The 19814-nt window shown below is 37.4% G+C and overlaps 1 protein-coding gene across 8 annotated transcripts in view; it reads right to left on the bottom strand.

Moving 5' to 3' along the window:
- Positions 1-8979: 8979 nt before the first annotated feature.
- The window catches only part of ERC1 (ELKS/RAB6-interacting/CAST family member 1), a 436241-nt gene continuing 425406 nt past the window's right edge, over positions 8980-19814 (bottom strand). For all 8 annotated transcript variants that reach the window (XM_074195002.1, XM_074195000.1, XM_074195006.1 and 5 more), the window contains one exon: positions 8980-14755. In XM_074195002.1, coding sequence (XP_074051103.1) covers positions 14618-14755 — 138 coding nt within the window. In that variant the 3' untranslated portion in view covers positions 8980-14617. The remainder of the gene's footprint in view (positions 14756-19814) is intronic.

Consider the following 19814-nt stretch of genomic DNA (forward strand, 5'->3'; position numbering starts at 1 on the left):
AGCTGGCTGAGAAAGTGGCTCCTAACTGATGATCTTTGAGGGGACATATCACTGAGACCCTAAATTAAAAGCATTAGAGAATGACCCTTGGTTCCTTAAGGCTGCCCTAAAAACCTGCCCTGAGGGGAAAATGTAGCCAGACAGCTTAGCTTTGAAAATCCAATCCATCAGTGCGTGTGAGCTGAGTTAGGATCCATAAATCTTATATGGGCTCTACTAGGGATGTGAGGGAGAGAGCTTGAGTTCCCCTGTTCCTCCACAGCCAGCCAGAGCCTCATTCTTCTTTCTCTTTTGCCTTCACCCCTTTGTTTTCTCTCCCTTCCTCCTCATTGTGCCACACAGCCCCAAATAAACCAGGTTTTCTTCGAGTGCTTCCTGTCCCTTTGAAAATGTCATCTTGAGTTAGTGTGCCCAACTGCTGTTATGAATGTGGAGGTGTGTGAGTGGTAGGTTTTATTGGAATGTGTATTCTTTTTAAGCAACTCTGTTCTTTTTTTTAATTAAAGATTTTATTTGTTTTGAGTTTTGCAATTTTTCCCCCAATCTTACTTCCCTCCCCCCACCCCCCACAGAAAGCAATTTGTCAGTCTATTTTGTTTCCATGTTGTACATTGATCCAAATTGAGTGTGATGAGAGAGAAATCATATCCTTAAGGAAGAAACAAAAAGTATAAGAGATAACAAGATCAGACAATAAGATATGTTTTTTTTCTAAATTAAAGGGAATAGTCCTTGAACTTTGTTCAAACTCCATGGTTCTTCATCTGGATACAGATGGTGTTCTCTATTGCAGACAGCCCAAAATAGTTCCTAATTGTTGCACTGATGGAATGAACAAGTCCATCAAGGTTGATCATCACCCCCATGTTGCTGTTAGGGTGTACAGTGTTTTTCTGGTTCTGCTCATCTCACTCAGCATCAGTTCATGCAAATCCTTCCAGGCTTCCCTGCATTCTCATCCCTCCTGGTTTCTAATAGAACATAATGTTCCATGACATCCATATACCACAGTTTGCTAAGCCATTCCCCAATTGAAGCATTTACTTGATTTCCAGTTCTTTGCCACCACAAACAGGGCTGCTATGAATATTTTTTTGTACAAGTGATGTTTTTACCCTTTTTCATCATCTCTTCAGAGTATAGATGCAGTAGTGGTATTGCTGGATCAAAGGGTATGCACATTTTTGTTGCCCTTTGGGCATAGTTCCAGATTGCTTTCCAGAAAGGTTGGATGAGTTCACAGCTCCACCAACAGTGTAATAGTTCCACATTTCCCACAACCCTTCCAACAATGATCATTATCTTTTCTGGTCATATTGGCCAGTCTGAGCAACTCTATTCTTCTAACAGCTTATCAATAAAGTTGTTTTTAATTGCATTTTAGGGTCCAATGCCTTGCTGTATTTCTATCCCTCGGCCTAAATTACTGGACTGACTTGGGTTAAGGGTCAGCCATTTTTGCAGTGTGCAGGGTCTAGTGGCTGTTTGGATAGTCACAGAAGCAGTGGGTGACTCTAAGATGGGTCTTATACAAGGTTGGTAATTTACTTGTATCATTTTAACCTTTGTATGATAGTTGATAGTAATGGACAATGAGTAAGCACAATAAAATGAGTTTTTCCACATTAATTCATAAAGGTTTTTACCTTATTAGATATTCTGTCTTCTGTGAATTTTTCTGTAATTACTAGCCTCTTGGCACATAATTAATTATTTTGGGGAGGGAAGGTATTGGGTGTCCAGGACAATGCCATTTTTGTTGATCACAGACACAGATCCACAAACTTTTGATAGTAATAACAAGGCCATGTTGTGTGAGGGAAGGAACAAATATGCCCAAAATAGGAAATTCTGCCTACATGGGGTCCTTATGGACATGGAAAAGAAGAACCCAAAGTAAGGAAAAAGAGGATAATACACTAAGGACCTGTAACTATTTCATATCTGAGTTAGGATTACAAACAGATCTCCTTATAAGGCTTTCTTCCAAACCATGATTACAAATCACTGACACCCCCAGCCCCCCAAACCTTAACCCTAAAGTAAAACAAACAGGAACTACCTGGAGCATCTAAATTCCACACTGAGGCCAGACACAACTTTTCTTGACCTGGAAAAGGAGCAGACTCTTGACTGTGTTGTTTTTATACTCCCAGTTCTCTCCTTAAGAAGAACCCATCTGGGTCTCTTCCTTTTTACACAGGGTCAGAGAGACCTATTTTGACAAAAGAAGCACCAAGGGCTGAAGGAGGTGGAATCCAGGCATCCTGGGAACTTTCAGAAGCCAAGATGAACCTAAAAGTTCATTAGGATGAAGGAAAATGAAGTTCAGCGTGGCTGTCATTGGGCCAGTTTGAAGACAAGGCATTTTGAAGTCACAACAAGAAACATGGCTGTGTATGTTAAAAACACAGTGCTTCTTGAGGAGTATATTAATGTCTTTTCTGGACACGATGGAAAAAACCCCATTTTTGCAGACCCCAAGATCTTGGAGCTTCTTGATTCCCAGTGAGGGCCCTTTATCATGAGTCCCAGGAAATAAATGAACTTTGGCAACATTGGGAGCAAGAAATCTTTGTCTTAATCATATCTTTCTTCCTGCCAGACCCAATTCGGGGGGGGGGGGGGGACAAGCCTAATGTCTTCTGTTCCTATGTGTCACTTCTGATTCCTTAGTTTTAATCTTGAGCTCACAGATGGCCCGAGTTAATTCCAAGTATCTATAGATGAACTGATCTATAGAATTATTTGGAAGTGTTGATATATCTTGATATTTGGATGGATGTTGGAAGAGAAAGAGCATTGCAAGTATTAGTTTAAGACATTATCACTCTTCGTAGAATATAATGATATTCTTGGAGAATTATAGTGATTCAACTATAAAACTAGCTGAAATAAATTAACAACTTTAGCAAAGTTGCAGGATATAAAATAAACCCATCAGTATTTTTATTCAATAAAGTTCAAGAGCAAGTAATAAAAAGAGAAAGTCTAAAATAACTGCAGACAATATAAATACTTGGGAGTCTACCTGCCAAGACAGACCCAGGAACTATATGAACAAAAATATTAAATGTTCAAGAATAGGCTGAGTGAATATAATAAAAAAAAATCCTCCCTAACAATTTTATTCAGTGTTCTATCAATCAAGGCATAAAGGAATTATTTTATAGACTCAGAGCTAGGAAAAATAACAAAATTCATCTAGAAGAACAAAAGTTCAAGAATATAAAGGGAATTAATGAAAAAATGGGAAAGGTGGTCTATCCATGCCAGATTTCACAAAGTGTTATAAAGTGGTAATTATCCAAACAACCTGGTATTAGTGAAAAAAGGAAATGGCGGATCAGTGGAATAGACTAGGTGTATAAATACTAGGCAGTAGATGATCATAGTAACCTAGTGTTTGATAAACCCGAAGATCTAAGCTTTAGGGACAAAAATTAATTATTTTACAAAAACTGCAGAGAAAATTGAAAAAAACAATATGGCTGAAACTAGATATAGACCAACACATCACATAGTATATCAAGATAAGGTCAAAATAGTTAAATGATTACACATAAAGGTTGATATCATAAACAAATTAGGAGAAGATGAAATAGTTTACCTCTTAGATCTATGGATAAGGGAAAAATTCAGGACCAAACAAGCTATAGAGAGCATTCTAAAACATAAAATGGATAATTTTTATTGTATAAAACTGAAAAGTTTTTGCACAAAAAAACTCCCAATGCAAATTAGAAGTAAAGCAGAAAAATGGGGAAACATTTTTATAGCAAATATTTTTTATAAAGTCTTTATTTTTCATATATATATATATATATAACAGTAAATTTATAAGAATAAAAGTTATTCTCCAATTGATAAATGGTCAAAGGACATGAACGGGTAGTTTTAAAAAAAAATCAAAGCTTTCTATATATGAAATTTTTTCTAAATCATTTCTGGTTAGAGAATTGCAAATTAAAACAACATGAAACTCCTTACATGTATCAGACTGGCTAATAGGACAAAATGATAAATGTTGGAGGATATAGGAGAAAACTGGGACAGTAATGCACTATTATTGGAGTTGTGAACTGATACAATTATTCTGGAGAGCAATATGTAGTTATAAAGTTATGTAGTAGCAAGACATTAAAAAAAAAGGAAAAGAACCTATTTGTACCAAAAATATTGGGGAATGACTGAACAAAGTTGTGGTATATGATTATAATAGAATTCTAATTATAAAGTAATGCTATTATAAATAGCAAACGATGATTTCAGAAAGACCTGGAAAGACTTACAAAACTGATACAAAGTGAAGGGAACCAAGAGAACACTGTACACAGTAATAGCAATATTGTATAATGAAGATGGCAAATGACTTAGTTATTCTCAGCAATATGATCCAAGACAATTCCAAAGGACTCTTGATTAAAATGTATTATGATTTCATGATTTGTTCATATTTTCTTGAAGCCCTATAATCTATGATTTCTTTTATTTGTCAATCTCTTATGTGTTTTCCAGTCATGTTTTTTAGTCCCATTATTTTTCATCTATCTATGTATTTTGATATGCCAATTCTTTTATTTTCTTTTTGAGATAATATACCTAACTGGTTTCCAGTTAGATTTGATTTCCTTCTTAAGAATTTAATTTGGGGTGGCTAGGTGGCATAGTGAATAAAGCACTGGCCCTGGAGTCAGGAGTACCTGGGTTCAAATCCGGTCTCAGACACTTAATAATTACCTAGCTGTGTGGCCTTGGGCAAGCCACTTAACCCCATTTGCCTTCCAAAAAACCTAAAAAAGAAAAGAATTTAATTTGCCTGTAGATAGGAAATTTACTAAATGTTTATAATATTATAAACACTGGGGATACAACCAGTTCTATGCTGGTAAATGTTTAACAACTGGTTCTCCAAAAATATATTCATAATGTACTTCAATTTAAACTGCTTTATTATTATCTTCAAGGGCAGTTTGGTGGCACAAGCAATAGAATTCTGAGTCTGGAATCAGGAACACCTGAGTTCAAACCTGACATCAGACACTAATGAAGGTTACCTTAGTTTTCTCATCTGTGAAATGAATTGGAGAAGGAAATGGCAAACTCACGTTTGCCAAGAACCCAAATGGGGTTATGAAAAGTTTGGAAGGACTGAACGATGAGCATTTTCTCCATCAATTTCTTAAGTTTAGACAATCAACAAAACAACAAATCAATACCCAAGTTGCAGTATTTGCTGATTTCTGAATTGTAAATACCACACTGGAAATTTAACAACCAGCTCTGAAGAGCAGGTTCCAGTTGGCTCCGGTACATTCCTAGTTCCTAAAAGGAGATCATATTCTTTTTTTTTTTTTTTGCAAGGCAATGGGGTTAAGTGGCTTGCCCAAGGCCACACAGCTAGGTAATTATTAAGTGTCTGAGACCGGATTTGAACCCAGGTACTCCTGACTCCAGGGCCAGTGCTTTATCCACTTCGCCACCTAGCTGTCCTCACGGAGGTCATACTCTAATGGGGGAAAATTATGCTAAAGGGAAACTGGAGAGTTTAGGAGTGGAGCTGCTCCTTAAGTCAGCATGGGGATAAGGTCTCACAAATCAGAAGAAAAGGCCACAGTTGATATTTTCTTCAATTACTTTTCTGAATTATTCTTTAGGTTCTTGGAGTTGCAGTACTGTTATTTCATTGGATCATAGATCTAGATGGATCTCAGAAGCCTTCAAGTCAAAAACTTTCATTTTACAAATGATGAAACTGAGGTCCCAGAAAGTTAACTGACTTGCCAAAGTCATACTAATCTGCCAGAGTCCATCTCTCTTTAGAAACTGGCAGCTTCCTCTTCAGTGGATTTCAACTCAGTTTCCTTAGAAGTTTTTGAATTTTTTCTTCCCTACTTATCTTTTATCTATCTTAATAAGATAATATGTTTTTCTTATTTTTGTCTTTGCTGTAATATGCTTACCACTAATCCTTTTCCATTTCTGTTATCACTTCCCCTATACCTTGGTGCCTGGCTTTGGTTTCTCAGACTCCTATTGTTGTATGAAATATTCTCTTAAAGCAGAGGTTAATCTTTTTTTTCTTTTTCTTTTGTATTATGAACTGCTTCAGTGGTCTTGTGAAGTTTATGGACCTCCTCTTAGAATATATTTTTAATTGCATAAAATTGTAAGAGAAACTAATTTTATTGAAATATAGTTTTACACACACACACACACACACGTTTATGAACTTCCTTGAGGTGATCCTAGGGTCAAGAAATTCTGAGAGTTCACCAGGAGAGTCGAGTGGTTCCTATAAGTCTTTTTGCATTTGGTTCTCTTCAATTTTCACTCTTACTGCCTTTTCCCTCCTGTATTATATTAATACATCTCAATCAGCAATGCATTTCTTTCTTATTTTTTACTCTCTTCCATTTTCTTGTTACAAGCCAATGAAACTAGGGTAGTAGTACCCAGAGCAATAGAGGGTCTATCCCTTGGAGTAGAGAGTTCTTAGGAAAATGCAAGTAAGTCTTAGGAAAATGCAAGTAAACTCCAAAATTTCACCAGTCATGGTCACCTAGGACAGTCCCTGAACCTGTTGAAGCAGGAGAGAGCAAGAGGCAGGGAAAGTAAGACTGATTATCTGGTGAATGTCTTTCAGATATTTTTCCCCTAATAAATTGGTAGCAGGTTCTTTTAACCTATCTTGTCATTCTTTCATTTTTCTGCATTTTGGAGCTTTTTTACTTGCATTTATTATTTATAATGTAACTAAGGATGAAATTCAATAGGGACAAATTACTTTTGCAGTTGGATAAAGGAAAAAAATCAATTTCCCAAATAGATGATTGGGTAGAATGGATAGATGGAAGTTGTTCTGAAAAGGATGGAGGGGGGATGGATGTACTGCAAGTTCAATGAGTTGTCAGTGTGACTGGAAGCCAAAAAAGCAAATATAATAAAGATGGTGATGAGCATTAAGGTTCATGACAAATAAAACTGATTGAAGAACTCGACATGTTCACTCTGGGGGAAAAAAAAGACATGGAGGCCATGATAGCTGTATACAAGTAATAGAAACAATGTCATGTGGACTTAGATCTTTTCTGTCAGTAAAAACATCCTAACACTTGGAGCTGTCCAAAAATAGAATAGGCTGCCACAGGAGGCAAGGATCCCACCTTTCACAGCATGCCTTTCCCCATCCCTCTTAATTTTGTTGATTATTTTCTGGCTTTTTTTTTATTTTTGGTTTTTGCAAGGCAATGGGGTTAAGTGATTTGCCCAAGATCACACAGCTAGGTAATTAATAAGTGCCTAAGGCCAAATATGAACTCAGGTTGTCCTGACTCCAGGGCAGGTGCTCTATCCACTGTGCCACCCAGCAGCCCCTTTTGATTATTTTCTATTTATCTATCCACCGCTTGTTTTACATATTAGATTGTGTGTATAGCATTGGGATTGTCTTTTGTTTGGCATAAAATGAGCATTTAATAAAGGTTTATTGACTGACTGATGGGTTTCTACCACCAGGTAGAGGATGGGCAACTTGGTCAGATATGCTATAATGGGAATTCTTTGTGTATGAGTTGGACTTAGATAGTGAGGTCCTTTCCAATTAGAATCTTTGTGATATGTTCCTAAGAAACCTCAAACTCTGTCTTCCCTCAGAATTTCCAATTTAATGTCTACCCTTTTAAAAGTAATTTTGCCTAGATTATCTCATTTTATTTTTTCAAAAACCTCATAAATTAGGACATTATTATCCCCATTTTATTTAATATGGAAGCCAAAGCTAAAAACTTTTATTGAGACTATACAAGTCAATGACAAAGCTGCTACAAATACACCACTGAAAGTTCAATGAATTTAACTGGAGAAAGTGCAGCAGAATTAGTGATTAGCGATTCTAGAAATAATTCCTCTATTAGGAATAACAATAGACTTGGTTCTCTTTATAAACGGAAAAGGTAAAATACAAAATGTGAAGACTTTTTAAGATTTAAGTATGTTGTCAAAACTCCAACATGATAGTGGTTGAAGTATCTTTCCTCTTTTCTCCTTTCCAACACTATTTCTCTTTCCGGGAAAAAATATTTTGGGCAGAAATAGGATTCTTTTTTTTAAAAAAAAACTGAAAATTTCCAAACTGTTTTCATTATGAATGACAGTGATAATCATCAAAGCTGAAAATCCCAATCATTTTCAAGTTCATAGCAATCATTAAAACTTCCCCTTCTAGGGCATTTTTATTCATGGTTCACATACTCCATGTTGGCTGATTTCATGCAAACATTCCAAAGTTAAGTACCTCAGAATATTTCTCACCTTTTAGCTGAGACCACAGATAGGAAAGAACCTACTTGAAAGTAATGTAATCCATGAGACTAAAGGGAAACAGCATACCATTGAGTTCTACTAAAATATGAACCCAGTGTTTTAGGGACCAGGAAAAATGTGTTTACCCAGGGAAGTAGGTAGAAATTCATTCTTTTGAGTGTGTAGCAAAATAAAAATATTGTATTTTGATAGTGCAAAGGAAATTTTTTAAAAAACTTTTTTCACATTCTCTGGTGGAGTTTCCTAGTCACACCTGATTCAGATGGCTATTAAAAAGTTGCTTAAGTAGAAGGAAATTCTCTCTATCTTAATGGTTATAATTGTTAAAGTTTTCTGAAGGGTTGATCGAAGGGGCCCCGCAAAGCAGACCAGGACCCTTAAGTACTTGCTTGATTTCTTCTATATTTAAGTAATAGTTGGCCTGAAGACAGCTCAAGATCTGAACTGGTTCTCGACCCTTATCACTGTCTTTAACAGTTATGCCAGTTGCCTGATTGATCGTATAACCCCTCTTCCCATTTTCCAATGATAATCATTTATTTTGAAGTGATCACCACAGTATGACCTTGCAAGGTCTTCTTTATTTCAAGCACGTAAGAATGCCCTTTGGCCCAGACCTTGTGATAATAGGCAAGACAAAAAGGAGGCAGTGTAGAATTTTTAAATAACTTTATAGTTTCCTGAAGAATTAAGTTTGTAAATAAAAAAAGAAAACCAAAGTGTTTATAATAATTCTCAAGGCAAAGTTGAATAAAACACAATTTCTTTTCATTATCATTATTCTGTCAGTTACACAACTCCAGCAATAACACACACACACATACAGTTGAAGGCAGTGGGCAGGTTTGGTAACACCAGCATCACCAGCTGCCTCTGTTGCCAAAAGGAACTCAAGCTATAAGGGAGATGGTACCCTATATACTCCTCTTCTCCTCCACTAAAGTGCAACCCCTCTCTTCTGAAGCAAAGGAGAGAGTCCCAGGCTGTACTCTACAGTTCCTACCTTGGACATGCTGACTTGTTTGGCTGTCTACTGGGCTGTTCTTGTAGCGGGGCAGGCTGGTCATAAAGGATTGTGTATTAGGGTGAATGAAATACTGTTATGGTATGGTGCGGTGGGTTGGATTGGGTTGGGTCCAGAAGCTTTGCTTAGGCCTAGGATGGGCTTTGGTCTAATTCATCTCTTTTCCCAAAAGCATCATCATTGGCTGGAGATTTTTCTGGCCCAGGAAACTTAGGAAGTTTAAAAAGTTCAAGAGCAAGAATTAGGGGACTGAGAGTTGAAGGAGTTGAGAACTGAGTGTAATTTGTCTCACCTGGCATGTAAGCTTCAGGCTAGCCTGAAAAGTGAGAGGTTAACTGCATGAAATAGCACCAAGGGGGTGGGTGGGTGAGAGGAAAGAGGCTGTGTGGCCTATACTGTGGCTGTTGCCAGAAAGGGGGGCCAACAACCACTCACCCTAGCACCAAAACTAATGAACTCAGATGAAGCATCAAAGAGATCAGTCCCTGACGCTACATGGTGCTAGGCAATGGGGGCATTGACTCTCAAACATTTACTTAAAAATTCAGCTTTTATTTTCTTCTAAGCCTTGTTAAAAAAAGAAAGGCAAAATGTCCAGATGCAGGCCCATAATTTTTCTCAGCAAGCCTGGGAGGAGGGGAGGAGTTTGGCCACCCCTAGCTTGAATTCCTTTATTAAAACAATATTGATTTGCATTTTATTATTTTTTATAAAACACAGATCTTTATTTTTCAGTTCTACTACTATTTTTTCCTTGCTCATTAAAAAAAAAAAAACATCTCAACAATGGACACACATGGTTTATAACTGCGCCAGTTCTCTGGACCACAAAGATAATATTGACAAGCAGAGAAACAAAACAGCAAAACAGGAGGAGGGGTGGGGGACAAAGAACCCAAAAATCAAACCCTAAACCTCTTCATCCCCCCAAAAAAGTCAGGAGAAGAAATATCAATGACAGAGTCACAGCACTTGCCAAACACATCAGAAAAGTCAGGGGCCTCCTGGTTATAGTTTTGACACTAAAAAGTTTGGAAACAGTTTTTGCTTTAAAAAGAATTGGCAGAGGCAACCATTTTGTTCAGAAGGATTTCCCTGTAGTGAAAGGGGACTTTTGTTTCCTGCTTAGATCTTCCCCCTATTTCCATGAAAAATCCCACAAATTATTTTTTAAAAGAGCTTTACTTTGAATGGTAAAGTCAGATAGTTTTCTCCCCATTGTCTTAATGAGCAGGATGGATCTCAACCAGAGGATGGTCCCCACATGATCTATATGGAGATCCCTGCTGGTTTTATGGGAATAGTACTGCTGAATCACAGTTTTCTCTCTTTCCACCAACTTCCTCCACCTCTGGGCTTTGATGGCTGAGCAAAACAGTGACTTCTGATGAAACAGGGTCTTACTGAAACCTTGAAGATGCCCAAATATACACCCTAGACTTGAGATCTCAATCTGTGGAAAGATGAAGCATTTTATCCTCTGGAAACCTCCCAAATTTCCTAGAGCACAAAAGTAAAACCTATGGAGCAGCATTTGGGAGATGGGATCAGGTGACAGAATGAGACTGAGTCTGGAAAAGCAATGTGGATTTTTCTTTTAATATAGAACTCTTGAGCAGCAACACCAATTACTAGTCCTGGGAACATCAGTGAGGGAGGAAATAGCCCGGTGGAGTCACTGGAATTTAGCACATGGTGCCCTTTATTTTGTTCCTCCTTCACCCCAGGACTTTTATCTAGGCAAAAGACATGACAAATCCTTGCCATCCCACTGGGATGATCAAGCCTACTCCTTTCATAATTTAAGGCCAGATACAACTAGGTTTCTCCTTTCCCTCCAGTCCTTTTTTCCTAGAACCTAAACAACTTTACTTTAAATATCAGCCAGCAGTACCAACAATTATGAGGAAGGTCTTGCCTTTTAACATCCTACACCACTGTTACTAATGCCCTTTTTTTTCAGAAAGGATAATTCACACAAAACTCTTCTAGGTTGTGAGAGAAGTGAAAATTATACATAGGGCTAAAATGGGTTCATAGAATTCCATTCATATGTTTCATTATATTCAAACTTAGAATGACTTACCCATTTTAATCAGCATACAAATTTCAACCCAGATTCTTCACAGATAACTGTATTAATACACTGGAGGGATAGGTGGGGATGGGAGGAGAGAGAGACAGAGAGACACCCAGAGAGAGACACTCTCTACTTTAGTCATCAACATTCTCACACAATTTGTAGACTTTTTCACTGTTACAGTTACAGGTATACTATTTTTTTGGGAGGGGAGGGGGCGTAAATGATCTTCAAATGAGAGAGGGCAAATAGACTGTTGAAGTTTGGGAAGATTACTGTCAAATCTCCTTGCCAAAGAGAAAAATTAATCAAGGCAAAAAACACTGAGCAGCAGTTGAATGATTGGCAAAATCACAACAGCCACAGCTTGATGATGTCCATGCATACTTTATACAAATAGGCAATCAATAAATGTGTGTTGACTGAATGAATGTACCAAGCTCAGGAAGGGACACAAAAGACTGTAACTGTTTAATTTTCCTTCTGTAAGGGAAAATGAGTCACTATCAGTGTTAATTCTTAGCCAGAAATGCCTTCCTCTTGAAGGTGATTCCTAGGACTGTCTGATAAGATAGGATCTCTACCCAAGTAGGATCAAAAAGCTTATCTTCTATGGTTGGGGAAAGACCAAGTCAGATAGTCTGTTCCTAGATCTTTCTCCCAAAGACCCAGAAAAGGATTATATAGATTTCATGGAACAAATCCATGAGGAGGGCTGGAGTGAAAGTGGAAAGGAAGGGGAGCACAAACTAATAACACTCCAGATGCCTAAGAGCCAGAGGTGAGCTGCTTAAGATCTTCTCTTGACAGTTTGTCAGTAGAAACAGGTAGAATTGGCTCAGATCCCTAAGCCTGGGCTCTGGATCTGATGCCTCCATTCTGTTCTGACAAGGGCTTGATAGTTCTTCAGGTATACACTGGTGGTTTTATTACAGCTCTACCATTCCAAGTCTAGAAAGGTTGTGGAGTTTTAGATAATTTATGGGCAGAGCAATAAACAACAGAACTCAGGTAATTGGTTACAAATGACTGCCATTACTCCCCAATCACTGCCTCTCATCCCCGGCAGAATAGCCTTCCTATCAAGGAACATATCAGTAAGCAGTTTATGAGCCAGATTCATTCAGACCAGTGATAAAAATTCTGGTATCTCACAGGGATAAGTATCATTTTATTTTTTTTAGGTTTTTTTTTTTGCAAGGCAAATGGGGTTAAGTGGCTTGCCCAAGGCCACACAGCTAGGTAATTATTAAGTGTCTGAGACCTGATTTGAACCCAGGTACTCCTGATTCCAAGGCGGGTGCTTTATCCAATACGCCACCTAGCTGCCCCAATAAGTATCATTTTACAACAAGGAATGAGGATACTTAGATTTCTGATAATGTAAGCTAATGGGACAGTCAGGGAGTAGCAGTGGAAAGATGTTAAGACTGATGGATAGGATGACTTTAAGGACAGCATTTAATTTCTTTGTAATTGGGGGTGAGGGAGAAAAAGCATAGCCTAAATGTTTTAGGGTAGTATATTTTACCAAAACATGTGGATATCTGGCAAGGGGAGTGGTAAAAGGGACAGTTCTGACGTGAACTGTTCATATTGAGCAGCAGTGTCTGAAAATTCCCCACTGTAGTTGTTTGTGTTCTGGAAAAGCCTTTAAAAAGCCTTGAAGATTCTTGTAACTTTGGAATATAATTTCTGATTTACAATTTATAAATAGTAAAAACCAGGGTGACTACTACCTTGAATGTGTTAAAAAGGGATTCCAAAGTTAACTATGATCCTAAATAGGATAACCTTTCTAGGTGACTAAAAAAATGAAAATATTGAATATCCGAGTGAGATTTTCTGTAAGCAGAAGCCCCTAAATATTAGCATCAATTTTGCTATAATTAGAAACACAGGTTCTTGAAAAAGATTAAAAAACATACATTCTAGAAAGATTGTGGGGGCAGAAGGGTAGACCTCTACATTCTCTCACTCTCAACCAGGTTTATCACAAGGGCAATTGTTAAGTTAGGCATTTTTTCATTGGGATGAGGTTGGATGGCATTTTGATAGAAGGAAAGAGAGCCCATCTGAAAGACAGGAAGGCACTAAGTCACACATGAGGAGGCCAGGGAGGCCTGCAGAGCTCATCTTCCCATGCTCATGACAAATCATAAGAAACAAAATGCGCTGAAGGATTCTGGAAAATGGAAGGTGTATCAGCTATTCTAGTGGCCCAAGATACCAGAGTCCAGAGGAATGCCTTGGAGAAATACTTGTGGATTCAGAAGGCATGAGCCAGACTTACATGGATTCAGTTTATTTTATAGAGAGGCAAACCTGACTAGAGTGTGAGAGGTCCTCAGAGTCCCAACTAATTTTTTTTAATTTACTAGAAAATTTTGTCTGACAGACTTAAACCCAATAAGGAGAAAGGGCTCCAGTGTGACTGGACTTTCTGTAGCAGCCTCTCATTAACTTTTTAGCGGGTTTGGCTAAGGAAGGACAGGATAGCATGGAGGCAAAGTACTAAAAGTGGTAGTGTTTTGAATTGGTGTTCAATAATCCATTAAGGCAGTAATGCCAGAAGCCTCCCAGAAAAAAAAAATCAATAATGAGACAAGGCAAGTAAAAGAAAGAATACTGAATACCCACCTCTCTGGAATGCAATTTAAGCGGAAGAGTTGTTTCTCTCTTAATTTGCTTCTTTGTCTCTCTCTTCCCTTTTCTACTTCTCTCTATGAGACCACTCTTTTTTTTAGAGAATTACTTCAAATTCAGAACACCACAGATTTTCTGGTCTGTTGCAGGTCATTTTTTAACATGCTGAACTAAAAAGTGGCAGCTGTAGGTTTCATTTTTATGTTAAAATAACAAAAGAGAAAAGACAATCACTTTGAGTTTCCAACAGTTACACATTGATAATGACAGTTCTCTGTAGAGAGGAATCCACCCACCATGCACCTGCCCCCCTCCAAATAGTGAGGAGACCATTCCATGGCAAAAAGATGAAGGCAAAACCATCATGGGACTCTAAATGGAAGAACGCAGATAGGAAGGAGTTTCTGGTATTTGACTGGTTGGTTTTAACATGTACAAGCCAAACCCGAGGTTCCTGTTATTCTTACTGCTCCATTCTTAGGTCCCTAGACTGAGTGGGGTGGCTGTTGGGTTGATCAATCCCATGAAGTTATTGAATGGGGTCAGGAGGACTCTTCTAGTGCATTGACCACTTGTTCCAGAATGTCGGGGCAGTGATCAGCTATCTGTTGGAGGATGGTGTTGGCAAACTCCTGCAGTTCTGCATTGTCTTGCTCACCTTTTTCTAATTCACTGCAAAGCTGCAATGGAAAAGAGAGAGGGTTTTGAAATAAAGTAAGGATAAGTTCTGGACTCAATTCAATCAACAAAAACATATTTAGGGCAGCAGAATTGGGTTTAGGGGAGATCTTTCTCTTCATATTCTCTTGAGAAATCTATGTCTTTAACAGAGTAGCAGACTTTATTATTATTAAAAATTGTGTTGTTGGTTAACTCTAGCAAAACTGTCATATAATGTCAACTTGAGTAGCCACAATCAGCAACTGTATTTATATAAGGAGTTTGAGTGTATGGAAGTCCAAAGATGACACTTGTGTATGATTCTCAACTCAGCTGCAGTGTATAAAATATATCTCAGGTCATGTCACTTAAAGCTGAAATGTCAAAATAGGAAAACAAGATTCACTGCCTTGCTCCCTCCACTTGACTCCTGAAGTATGCACAAGGGTTGTATCAGTCCTGGTGTAGTAAACAACTTTGAAATTCCCTCACATCAAAGGACTAACTTTCTGAACTCAAGAATATTTTCCCAATGAAACCAAAGTCCATCTAGGAATTCATCTAACAGAAGCAGTAGGCACTGTTCAGTATTAGTTTGGAGAACCTTGGTTCAAGGGACCTGGAGCAAACTTTTAGTTATCTGAGAGTATATTAATTATGGCAAATTTATGAACCTATTCTGTTTTTTTCTTTAAATGGGGTGGATCAAGGAATACCTTATGGATGCCCGTTTGTATAAGTTGCTTTAAAAGGACATATTCTGATCTCGGAGAAAAAGATAGAAGTTTTGAAGCAGGGGAAAAGAAGAAAAGTGCTCCAGGGTTTTGCTAGAAATAAATTTAGCCCTGGGAATGATAAGCTCATGAACTATTAATGTCACCCCATCTGAGCATTTATGCTATCAGTGACTTTATATCTTATATTATGTTCAAGTTCAATAATGAAGAAGATAGAAACAGGCTGTATCAAAGAAGACAATTAAAAGATAAAAAAGATAATTTTATGAATCATTATTAGAAGAACTAAATATAAATATATAGACTAAAACATGACCAGGAAGAGAAAACTAAAATGTAGAGAATGTGATTATTGTCTACAAAAGCTATGAGGAAGTCATTTAGCCTGGGTGAAAAAAACAATGCTACCAAAAATCAGAACAAGGAAACTAAAGTGAAATACAAAGTTGTGATTTTCCAGCTGTCCACTGAACTTTTTCATCAGGAATGTAGAAAAGTGGCTTGGTCTTTGGTATTAAAATGTTGTAGTCCTTAAAACTAAAAAGGTTCAGAGTAGCAAATGAGTCTTCTCCATTCTGGGGACTGATTGTTCCTGAGATGCTTAATGCTCTTAAAGCAAACAGAAAGAACAATCATAATCACAGCTCACATTTATAAAGCAAAGCACTCCATGTGTCCTAAGGCTTTACAATCATTATCTCATTTGATCCTCACAACTCCATGAGACAGATGATATGATGGCGATTTTACAGATCAAGAAACTTAGGCAAAATGGAGATTTAAGTGACTTGCTCAAGTTTTTATTTTATTTTATTTTGGTTTTTGCAAGGCAGTGGGGTTAAGTGGCTTGCCCAAGGCCACACAGCTAGGTAACCATTAAGTGTCTGAGGCTGGATTTGAACTCAAGTACTCCTGACTCCAGACCCAGTGCTCTATCCACTGTACCACCTAGCTGCCCCTAAGTGACTTGCTCAGAATCTCAGAGTAAGTAAATATCTAAGGCTGGATTTGAGCTTAGGTCTTCTTGACTCCAAGACAGAAAAGCTGCTCTAGTGACTAGGAGAAGAGGAGAATGACTCCAAAACATCTTAAAGCAAAACTTAAAAGAAAACATAGCTTGGGAACAAATTCAACTTAGAATTCCTAAAAGATATTAAAAAGCAAGAGTTTAAAAAAAAGTTAAATGTTTTTATAAATGAAATGAGGATGCTAGATGAAAAAAAACTGGGGAAGAAATGAGAGCTATGAAGCAAAGATTTGGAAAGGGAATTAATCAACAATTTTTCTCAAGATCTTGTAAAAAATTCAGGGCAACAAATGCCCTGAAAATCTGAATCAATCAAGTAGAGACAATGACTTCATGAGATAACAAAAAAATATTAATATAAAATCAAAAGACTGGAAATACAGAAAAAAATGTAAGGTCTCATAGCAAAAACAAACTGACAAAGAAAATTAAAAAGAAAAAAATTAAGTATCATTTGACTACCTAATATTGTGACCCCCAAAAAGAACCTAGACATTCCAATTCAAGAAATATTAGAAGAGGGGCAGCTAGGTGGCATAGTGGATAGAGCACTGGCCCTGGAGTCAGGAGTACTTGAGTTCAAATATGACCTCAGACACTTAATAATTGCCTAGATGTGTGACCTTGGGCAAGTCACTTAACCCTATTGCCTTAAATAAAAAAAATAAAAAAGAAGAAATATTAGAAAACTGTCCAGACCTCTTAGAAGTATTAGACAAATTAAAAATAGAAAAACTCTACTGATCATCACATGAAAGAAACTCCCAAGTGAAATCTCTCAGGAATACAGTTGGTTAAAGTTCAGAGCTTGCAGGTTAAAGAAAAAATATTATAAATAGAAAAAACAAAAGAATCCAAGCAGAGAGAAGTCACAGTTAATGTTAAATCATGATACATGATTTAACAATAACCACAACAAAGAAGCAGAGAGCAGAAGATAATGGATGTACATAGGCCTTCAGTTAAGAATGACTTACCCAGCAAAGCTAAATAATATCCTACAGGGGACAAAATAAACCTTTAATGAAATAAGAGACTTCTAGCATTTAATGAAAAGGCCAAAACTGTATAGAAAGTTTAAAGTTCAAATGCAGAAAATGAGAAAGCAAAAAAAGTAAACATGAGTGAACAATCATAAGGGAATAAGCAGGGACGAACTGTAGCTATTTGTATATGAGATAACTTATGTATTCCTTCAGAACCCTATTATCATCAGGGGTCACAGAGGAAGTCAAGGCCCTGGGTATACTTCTGTTATGTTTTGATTTTAAGGGAAGAACATACTAGGGGTTAAGGGGGTATGGAAAGGAAGGCTGGGGGAAATCATCTCACATTGTTGGTGTGTGTAAGGGAGACAGGTATGTGTATGGTGGGCAATGGCTCACATTTGAGAGAGAGAGAGAGGCATATATATGTGTCCATACACATACACACACAGAGAAAGACCAGAAAAAGAGAGACGGACAAATAAAAACAAATACACAGACAGTGTGGACAGAAAGGACATCAGTCCTTTTCAACTACTCAAATATATTCACCTGTGATTGTATTTCCAGTATTATTTTATTATAATTATCAACTTTAAAAAATTTTTTATTTTTCTGGAAGACCTATATCGGCTCTTCATATCGTCTTCAAAGTTATTTTAATTGTATAGAAATCACGTTATCTTTTAATGTTACATTTCTGTTCTTCTAGAATGTCATACTTCTGTACATTAGGACCCCAATCAGCGATGATGTTTTGTTTATTTGATGGAATTTGCTGCCACAGATTCAAAATTTTCCATTCTCCCAATTATTTCTGGTGTCTAGGTCAAAAGTTCTGCTTCAGTTACTATTTCTCTTGTTGTGATCCACATTCTTTTGGGAACCCAGAGTCCTTTGCTTCATCAGGTGTTGATTTATTTTCCATGATCTTGAGATATTCATAAATATTTGGACTTACTTAGATGTCCTGGAAGCAATTTCCCCTTTTATTTTTAATGTCTTTCCTGTTGGTTTATTGTATTTTAAAAATTATTTTCTTCCTCCTAAGAACCTTGGTAATTTCAATATTCTCCCCCCCTTCCTATTCTTTCCCTTTTGGTGGTGGGTACTCCAATAGCTGCAACTCAAAGCCACCTAAACTTCCTCTCATGCTGGGGAATTCACCTTTTTTTTTTTAAACCAGCTTTAGATCACACTCCAAATGACTTTGGATGGCCTCAATGGGGAACCCTTCTTTCAGACCTGATGGCGTCCTCCCACACATGTTGGCATATTGTCCCAATTTCCTCTGTTCCTAAGTTTTTTTTGATTGAACACTGTTTCTGTGTAGTATTTTGTTTGGCTGCCATCTTAGGCTGAAGGAACTTTCTTTTGCTTTTTATATTTTAAACTTTTATTAAAGATATTATTTGAGTTTTACAATTTTCCCCCCAATCTTACTCCCCCCCCCCCAAAGAAAGCAATCTGTCAGTCTTTGTTTTCATGTTGTAGATTGATCCAAATTGAGTGTGATGAGAGAGAAATTATATCCTTAAGGAAGAGACAAAGAGTGTTAAGAGATAACAAGATCAGACAAGAAGATATCTTTTTTTTTTTCTAAATTAAAGGGAATAGTCCTTGAACTTTGTTCAAACTCCACGGCTCTTTATCTGGATATAGATGGTATTCTCCATTGCAAAGCCCAAAATTGTCCCCGACTGCTGCACTGATGGAATGAGTGAGTCCTTCAAGGTTGAACATCACCCCCATGTTGCTGTTAGGGTGTATAGTATTTTTCTGGTTCATCTCACTCAGCATCAGTTCATGCAAATCCCTCCAGGCTTCCCTGCATTCTCATCTCTCCTGGTTTCTAATAGAACAATAGTGTTCCATGACATACATAATATAGTGTGCTAAGCCATTCCCCAACTGAAGGGCATTTACTTGATTTCCAATTCTTTGCTACCACAAACAGGGCTGCTATGAATATTTTTGTACAAGTGATGTTTTTACCCTTTTTCATCATCTCTTCAGGATATAGACCCAGTAGTGGTATTGCTGGGTCAAAGGATATGCACATTTTTGTTGCCCTTTGTGCACAGCTCCCAATTTCTCTCCAGAAAGGTTGGATGAGTTCACAGCTCCATCAATAGTGTAATAGTGTCCCAGATTTCCCACAACCCTTCCAACAATGATCATTATCCTTTCTGGTCATATTGGCCAGTCTAAGAGGTGTGAGGTGGTATCTCAGAGAAGCTTTAATTTGCATTTCTCTAATAATTAATGACTTAGAGCAATTTTTCAAATGGCTATGGATTGCTTTGATCTCATCTGTAAGTTGCCTTTG

Source organism: Macrotis lagotis, chromosome 7, assembly GCF_037893015.1.
Source record: "Macrotis lagotis isolate mMagLag1 chromosome 7, bilby.v1.9.chrom.fasta, whole genome shotgun sequence".
Lineage (NCBI taxonomy): Eukaryota > Metazoa > Chordata > Mammalia > Peramelemorphia > Peramelidae > Macrotis > Macrotis lagotis.